The 7,145-nt window shown below is 70.9% G+C and overlaps 3 protein-coding genes across 3 annotated transcripts in view; 1 reads left to right on the top strand and 2 right to left on the bottom strand.

Annotated features, from left to right (window-relative positions):
- CHLNCDRAFT_134109 (hypothetical protein) overlaps nt 1–734 on the bottom strand; it is a gene marked incomplete at both ends in the record, with an annotated part of 1,402 nt that extends 668 nt beyond the window's left edge. Inside the window, 2 exons of the mRNA XM_005847627.1 lie at nt 204–347; nt 554–734. Of these exons, the coding sequence (XP_005847689.1) occupies nt 204–347; nt 554–734 (325 nt within the window). The remainder of the gene's footprint in view (nt 1–203; nt 348–553) is intronic.
- A 706-nt stretch (nt 735–1,440) lies between these two features.
- On the top strand, nt 1,441–4,224 carry CHLNCDRAFT_134108 (hypothetical protein; the record flags this gene model as incomplete). The annotated part of the gene is made up of 7 exons (XM_005847795.1): nt 1,441–1,570; nt 1,810–1,883; nt 2,117–2,263; nt 2,475–2,705; nt 2,941–3,096; nt 3,240–3,299; nt 3,385–4,224. 7 exons carry the CDS (start codon nt 1,441–1,443, stop codon nt 4,222–4,224), a joined length of 1,638 nt encoding a protein of 545 aa, XP_005847857.1.
- Nucleotides 4,225–5,685: 1,461 nt separating this feature from the next.
- Nucleotides 5,686–7,145, bottom strand: part of CHLNCDRAFT_52409 (hypothetical protein) — a gene marked incomplete at both ends in the record, with an annotated part of 3,734 nt that continues 2,274 nt past the window's right edge. The window contains 3 exons of the mRNA XM_005847626.1: nt 5,686–6,116; nt 6,269–6,473; nt 6,755–6,907. Coding sequence (XP_005847688.1) covers nt 5,686–6,116; nt 6,269–6,473; nt 6,755–6,907 — 789 coding nt within the window. The remainder of the gene's footprint in view (nt 6,117–6,268; nt 6,474–6,754; nt 6,908–7,145) is intronic.

Here is a 7,145-nt window from a genome sequence, read left to right as displayed (position 1 = left end):
GGTGGGGCGGGGTGGTGGCGTTGGTGGTGGGGGTGGTAGCGTGAGCATGAGAGAAAGACGGCGAGGGAGGCAGGGCCAGGAGGTGCAATGAGCAACCACAGCAGGGCAGCAGCTACTAGGAGAGACGAACCAGGGGCAGGCCCGCAGCCTGGCCACCGTAAGCCGTGAGAGCCAGCCGCGCCCTCTGCCCTGTTCCCGCCCACCCACCTCATCCTCGCTGCTGCTGTCGCTGTCGTCTGCGTCATCCTCGTCGTCTGCGTCCGCGGCCTTGGGCACCAGCGTGCGCCCGCCGCCGCCGCCGCCGTCTGGCGCCCTCTCTAGTAGCCGCAGATCCTCCTCGCGCTCCTCTGCAACGGGACGGCGGCAGGCAGCGGCGGCACCCAGGGATGAGGCGCAGCGGCGCCGGAGCAGGCAGGCTGCAGGATGCGCTGCAGGCGGCGGCGGGCTCCGCAACAAGACACAGCCTGCCTGCCCCGCAAGTGGGCACATGCATCGCAACGGGCAGCGGCCTGAACGGACGGCCCAGGCAGATCCCCCGGCGGCGGCGCCCCACCCTCAAAGTTGGCGCTCTTGGTTTTGAGGTAGTGCTTGCGCTCCTTCTCCTCCAGCTTGCTGCGCAGGTCGCCCTGCAGCAGCTCTTCGCTCGTGTTCTGCCCCGGCTGGCGGAACTTGAGCGTCGTCTGGCCCGGCAGGTCCTTGACAGACTGCATGCGGCTGGGCGCGTAGATACGCATGCCGCCCTGCTCCTCATGTCCCTGCAAGGAGAGAGGAGGATGGGACAACAGTCGGGGCCAGGGGAGGGAGACGCTCGAGGCGGCCGACCGTGCCGGCAGGAGCGGGAGCGGCAGCAAGGGAGCTCGGCCAGGACGCCGGCCTCCGCGCTCTCCGCAACCCCGCGTGGCCCCGCTTTTGGTCGGAGCGCCCAGCTGGCTGCAAGGGAGCTGCCGCAGGCAGACAGAGGATGGCTCCCCAGCAGCAGAGGCGACTTCCGGCGCCGCTGCGCTGCGCCAGAGTTGCAAGAAGGTGCCTCAGCGGTGGAGCAGCATCACTTGCCTTGGCGGGGGCCCATGTGGGCCTGTGCGCCGTCGTCATCTCGCAGAGCTTGCCCTGGGTGCGTTCCCGGCCTGTGAAGACGCCTAAAAGCGGCTGGACACACGCTCGGCGCTTGCTAAGTCCCCGCTAGACGGCAAGCCTCAGGGCAATCGGCGTCTCTGTCTGGCTGGGAGGCCGGCGCGTCAGGTGGGAACTGTGACTTAAGACACAGGATGGTGGCTGCTGCCGAAGCGCCAAATGAGACGGCCAAACCCCACCACAGCACTACTCCCGTACCTCAGTCTCCTCCCTGCATATTCCACGCGCCGCAAACCCTGACCCTGCATTCACCTCGCTGATCAGCAGCGCTGCTGGCGCCCCCCAGCTCTTCCCTCGCCTCCACGAGCCATGGCGGAGCAGCATTCCGGCCTGGCCTTTGTGCGAGCGCTCTACCAGTGCAGGGAGCTGGGCGCGGCGTTGACACGCTTTTCATCACCTGGCAGCCTGTATGACGTCAAGAGAGCGCTGGCATCAGCAGGTGTGTTGCGGATGTTGGGCATCGCCATTTAACACTGCCCTACCATTGGCCTTCTAGCCCCTCCCGCCTGCCACTCGATACACCCAGCGCATAACCATCACATGCAATGGCAAAGACGCAGCTGGGACGGGCCCCGCGAGCTGCAGGCCCCGCCGGCGCTGCTGCGTCGCTTGCCGGCCGACGCCCACCACCCGCTGCCACCACCCCCCAACCCCAGCTCCCTCTCGCACTGCCTGCAGGCGCCGCCAGCAGTGCCTCACATGAGGAGGCCGTCAGCAGCGGTGCGGCGCTGGTGGCAAAGCTGGTGCTCAAGGTGAGGCGGCCGCTCGCCCCCCGTGCTAGCAACCGCCGTGTGGCTGGGAGGCTGCCGCCCTCTGGCAGCCTTGTCAGCCCTTGCACCGGACCCAGCCTCGTGTGTTTCACACACCCTGAGGCCCAGGAGCTTGGAAGGTCCTGGCGCTGCCCCACAGGCATGCCAGCGGCCACCGCCCTGTGACCGGCCCCGCCACCTCGCCACCCCGCCGCCGCCCGCCACCCCGCGTGCAGGAGCTGGATGTGCCTGAGCACCGGTTCACGTGCGAGGCCACAGAGGAGGGGCTGGAGGTGGTGCAGCACCTGCAGCGCGCGGTGTTTGGGGAGGGCAGCATGCGGCAGGGCTTTGTGCAGTGCGTCTACCTTGCCACGCTAGCGCAGGTGCGGCGCAGCGGGCTGGCAGGGCTGGCAGGGCACCAGGGCGGCCTCGCTCCCCAGCTGCCGCACGCCGGCCTGGCCGCCGCATGCACCTTGAGCTGTGCAGGCTGCTGCCACCTGCTGCTGCGCATGGCGGCCTCCGCGCTTTGCCCGCAGCTGGCGTCCCCTCTCCGGCTCCCACTCCCTCCCGGCCTTCGCCGCTTTGTGTGTGCAGGCCGTCCAGGCTCTGCAGCTGGTGACGGCGGCGCTGCTGGACCTGGTGGCCCCCCACAACTGCCTCAGCCTCCTCAGCCTGGCCTCCGGCTGCGGCTGCGGGGCGCTGCGCCGCAAGGCGCGCGCCCTGGCGCTGCGCGCCTTCCCGGCCGCCTGCCAGCGGGACCCCAACGGCCTGCTGGCGATGGAGGAGGAGACGCTGATGCGCCTGCTGTGCAGCGACGCGTTGAGGGTGCGCCGGGGGCTGCGCCGGGATGCGCCGGGCCGTGCTGCGTCGAGGGATCGGGGCACTTGGGGCCGGCGGGGCGCCCAGCTTGCCCAGCTGCGTGCGCGCGTTCAAGCGGGGGCCCGACAGCGGCCACCAGCCCTCCTTGGTTGCTCAGCACGCGGTGCTGTGTGTCGCATGCCGTGCGCACCCCTTCCCCCACCCCTGGCCCGCGCCGCCGCCCCCGCCCTGTGCCGCGCAGGTGGGCAGCGAGCTGGATGTGTTCCACGCGCTGGTGGCCTGGACAGAGTGCGAGGCAGAGGCGCGGCGGCCGCGCTTTGCGGCGCACCTGGCGGCCTGCGTGCGCCTGGGAGGCATCTCCATGGATGAGCTGTACACCATGGACGACCACCCGCTGGTGAGCAGGCGCTGCGGGCTGGGCTGGCGCTGCGACTGGGCTGGGCTGGGCTGGGACGCTTGCTGACAGCGGCAGGGCAGCTGCCGCTGGGCGTGGCGGGCGGGCCGGCGCCGCAGCTCGACACCCTACGGCTGCGCCCGCAGCTGGAGACAGCATGCCTGGCGCGTGCGCCGCCCCTCGGCCCCGCCACCCTCAACGGCCCCGTGTGCTGCTCCCACGCAGCAACTGTTCGCACACCCGCTGATCGTGCGTGTGCCTCCCCGCCTGCCCCGCCCCGCGCCCATGCAGGTGGCTGCTGACCGGCTGGCCAACATGCTGATGGCTCAGGTGTACCTGCACATGGCGATGGGCGTACCGCTGGACAGCCCCCTGGGCCTGCGCACATCAGCACGCCGCCGCCACTGCCAGCGCAGCGGCAGCGACGGCATTGCTGGTGCCGCCGGCGGGGCCCAGGAGCCGGCGGCTGCCGGAGAGGCGGCCGGGGAGCGGGCGCCAGCAGCGGCGGCGTGCGGGCTTGCGGAGCACGCGGGCCGGCACGGCTCGGCGTTTGAGGCGGCCGTGTGCGGCTTCTCGCGCCGCCGGCAGCAGGCGGCGGCGGCAGAGGCAGGCGCAGGGGCAGGGGAGGGCGTGCGGAGGACGTCGGCGGACGCCTGCGGCACCGGCCTGGCGGCTGAGGGTGCAGGCACAGCCGCGCCTGGCTGCGGCGCGCCCAGCTCCCCAGCAGCCCTCACCCAGGCGCCCACCCCCACCGTTGCGGCCCAACCGGCCGCTGCCGGCGCCGCGGCGCCGGTGCAGACGCTGTCCCGCGTGCGCCACGTTGGCGTGCCGCAGCGCGCCCCCAGCCGCCGCACCCTGTTTGCGCCGGCGCCAGCCTGCGGCGAGCAGGAGCCGGGCAGCAAGGCGGCCCCGGCAGCTGCGGAGGCGGCGGCCGCTGGCGTCAGCGCAGCCGCCGGTACCGCCGGTACCGGTGACGTCGTGCTGGGCAGCGTGGGCCTGGAGATGTGCATGTCCCCCAGCCGGTCCAGCCTGCAGGCCCTGGTGCAGCAGGCGGCGGCAGCCGCGGCCGCCGCCGCTGCACAGCCGGAGGTGGGCGCCTGGGAGAGCCGCAAGCGCCTTCGGTTCGAGTGAGGTGGACGGCCGCCGCTCGGTGCCACCATTCCCGCCACCCCCCAAAACCCAACTCAGCAGTACCGCGTGCCGCCAGGCGGCAAGCTTCAGCGCCTCGCTGGCCTGCTCCTGCCCGCCCTGCCGCCGGCAGAATAATCTCCTTCTTTTGAATACTTTTGGGCATTCCTTCACGGTTCCTTCTCTCTTTCTTTTCCACCTTTGCTGCTGCCACCGGGCCGGCGGAGCGCCCGCCTCACCTCGCACTCATCCAGTTCCCTACCCTACTCTCTTCCTCCCTTGTTTGCTTTCCCGTCATTGGGGTTACGCACCTGTTCAATAAGCCGCACACCACCACTTCCACACCACTCTCCGGGGCTGCATTTTGGCCATACATTTTTGCACATATCCTTGCACACAACGTGTCTGTGACTCCCTTGCCGTTGCCAACTGACCGACCGACGCTCCTCCCCTGCTTCTAACCTCTTAAGTATTTTGCGCGGGACCCTCCACTTGAGAACCAATCCTCTCCCCTTTGTACGTACATGCATTGGGCATGCATACATGGGCTGCACACTAGGGTTTTTTCTTCTTCCTGCTGTATGTATTGGGTAGCAGGCTGGCCGTGGCTTCTGGATTGCTCATTACCGCAATGTCCCCACGGCCGCCGCCTGCCTGGATCTGTCGCCCCACCTCCCCTTTTCCAACCACACACCACCCCTGACCGACGGACGTGTACATATCTGCACTCACCGACCACCCGCACCACCACGAGCGGTCCCCTCGCGACCTTTTGACCTGACGTTGACCTTTGACCCTCCACTCCTTCCAGCTTTGACTCCCACGCCTCCCGGCCCGACGCCTCCTTTGCGCTGATTCTTCCCCCTACCTACCTCCACCCTGCACCCTTTGATTGCTAGTGTGCCAAGCGCTGCCAGGGGTATGACCCAGCTGAGCACTTAGTGCAGTAGCTTACACGCATAATGTACACTACCATGGGGTGCGGGGCTGCCGCGCCGCACCGGACGTGTAAACGAATCAAATGCTGATAGTCGGTGGCAGCAGAGCGGTACTGGGGACCGGAGGCTGTGGCCCTATGAAATTGGCAGCGCATGGAGCGGGACAGGCGGGCAGGGAACAGGGGAGGCCGGGCCGGCGGCTGCCTGCCAGCTGGCGGCGGCGGCGGGCCGGCGCAACCAGCAAGGGGGACGGGACAACAAACAACATGCAGGGCTGCGTGGTACAGGATGTTGGTGTGCGCAGCGTTGCGGGGGTGAATTCCAGGTTCGTTTAGGCACTAGGGCGAGAGAGGGGAGGCGGGCCAGTGGCGGGCGGGTGGGTTGGGCGGGATGCGCATGCGTTGGGGGCAGCGGCCAGCCGCTGACAGACAGAGGCCAGCCAAGGAAGGGCTCGGCGCGATCGGCAAAGCCAAGGGTTTCCAGTCAGTACGGTGCGTGTGCGGTGGGTGGGTGGGGCACTAGGCCCTCACAGCAGCCGGAGGCCGGCCGCCGGCTGCCTGGCGCGCGGGCCCGCGGCAGCCAGCCGCCGCTGCAGCCCCGCGCCGCGCCCCTGCTGCCGCAGCGGCAGCCGCCGGCCGCACAGCGAGGCTCCCGCCGCCGCGGCGGGCGCCCGGCCGCCGCCTGCCGCCCGCACCGGGCCGCCATTGAACTGGCCGGCGTAAAACTCGCCTGGCGCCGTGGCGGCGCCCTCCCCGCTGCCGTTGAAGGCGCCATAGCCGCCGCCGTTGGCGCCGCTGGCGCTGTTGGTACCATAGGCGCCGCTGCCGCCGGCGCCCGCCGCCGCGGCAGCGCCGTTGGCGCCGCTGGCGCCGCTGGCGGCGGCGCCGCTGCTCAGCAGTGCCTGCAGCTTGGGCTGCAGGTCTGACAGGTTGAAGTCATGAGGGATGGAGATGAAGCCTGCAGGGGGGAGGAGGCGGCGGCAGGAGGGGAGAGGGGCAGGGGCAGGAGGGGGCAGGGAGTGTTGAGGGGCAGCCCAGGGCGGGATGGGTGGCAGCGGGGGGCAGCAGTGTCCCCAGCCCTTCCCCAGCGTGACACCCGGCCAAGCGCACCGCCCGCCGTCTGCGCGCGCACCCGAAGCCCGCCCCAGCTAAAGGCCACCAGCACCACACCACACAGCACAAAACGACGCCCACCCGAGTCCCAGAGCTCGTAGCAGTCGTCGATTGCCAGGCTGGCGCCCGACAGGTCCACGCCCGCCTGGCGGATGGCGGGCGCGCAGTCCAGCAGGCGCCGCGCCGCGCTCAGAACCTTGTCCTGCGGGCAAGGCGGCAGGGGCGGGGGCGGGGGCAGCCAGGGCGCGTGCAGCGTCAGGCAACGAGGGGGGAGGAGGGCGAGGCAGGCGCTGCCGCGGCAGCCGCGACACAGCGGATGACGGCCAGCCGAGGCAGCGCAGGGGCAGCCAGCCGGGCAGCCAGCCGGGCAGCCAGCCGGGCAGCCAGCCAGCCCCGGACCAAGCAGCAAGCCGGCCCCTGCCAACCGAACCAGCCCCGCCCCGCCCCGCGTGCCTGGTTGTAGGAGGAGCAGACGCGGATGACGTGCTTGGCGCCCAGCGCCTCCCTGACCGCCGCCAGGAGCGCCTCCTCCTCCTCCCGGCTCCCCGCCACCTGCGCCGCCGTCTCGTTGGCGCTGAGGCCCGCAGAGGAGCAGAGGAAGTCGAGGAGGTGGGAGGGGGGGCAGTCGCACCGCACCTGCGGGGGGGCAAGACACGCAGCGCGCAGGCGGCGGCGGTGGGAGGGCGGCCGCAGCCGCGTTGCCAGCCCCAGCCGGCGATGGGGTAGCCGGCGCGTTGCTGCCATCGGTGCCCCTCGCTGCCGTGCTGGCCTGTGCCACGCGCCACCCCACCACCAGCCTGTTGCCGCTGCGCCCGCTCATCTCCCACCCCAGCCCGAGCGCCCCATCCTGCGCCTCCTGCCCCCCGGCCATCCC

The sequence above is a fragment of the Chlorella variabilis genome, assembly GCF_000147415.1.
Source record: "Chlorella variabilis unplaced genomic scaffold CHLNCscaffold_10, whole genome shotgun sequence".
Taxonomy (NCBI): Eukaryota; Viridiplantae; Chlorophyta; class Trebouxiophyceae; order Chlorellales; family Chlorellaceae; genus Chlorella; species Chlorella variabilis.
The sequence above is the reverse complement of the archived record's forward strand: the minus strand, read 5'-3'. Positions and strand labels throughout refer to the sequence as shown.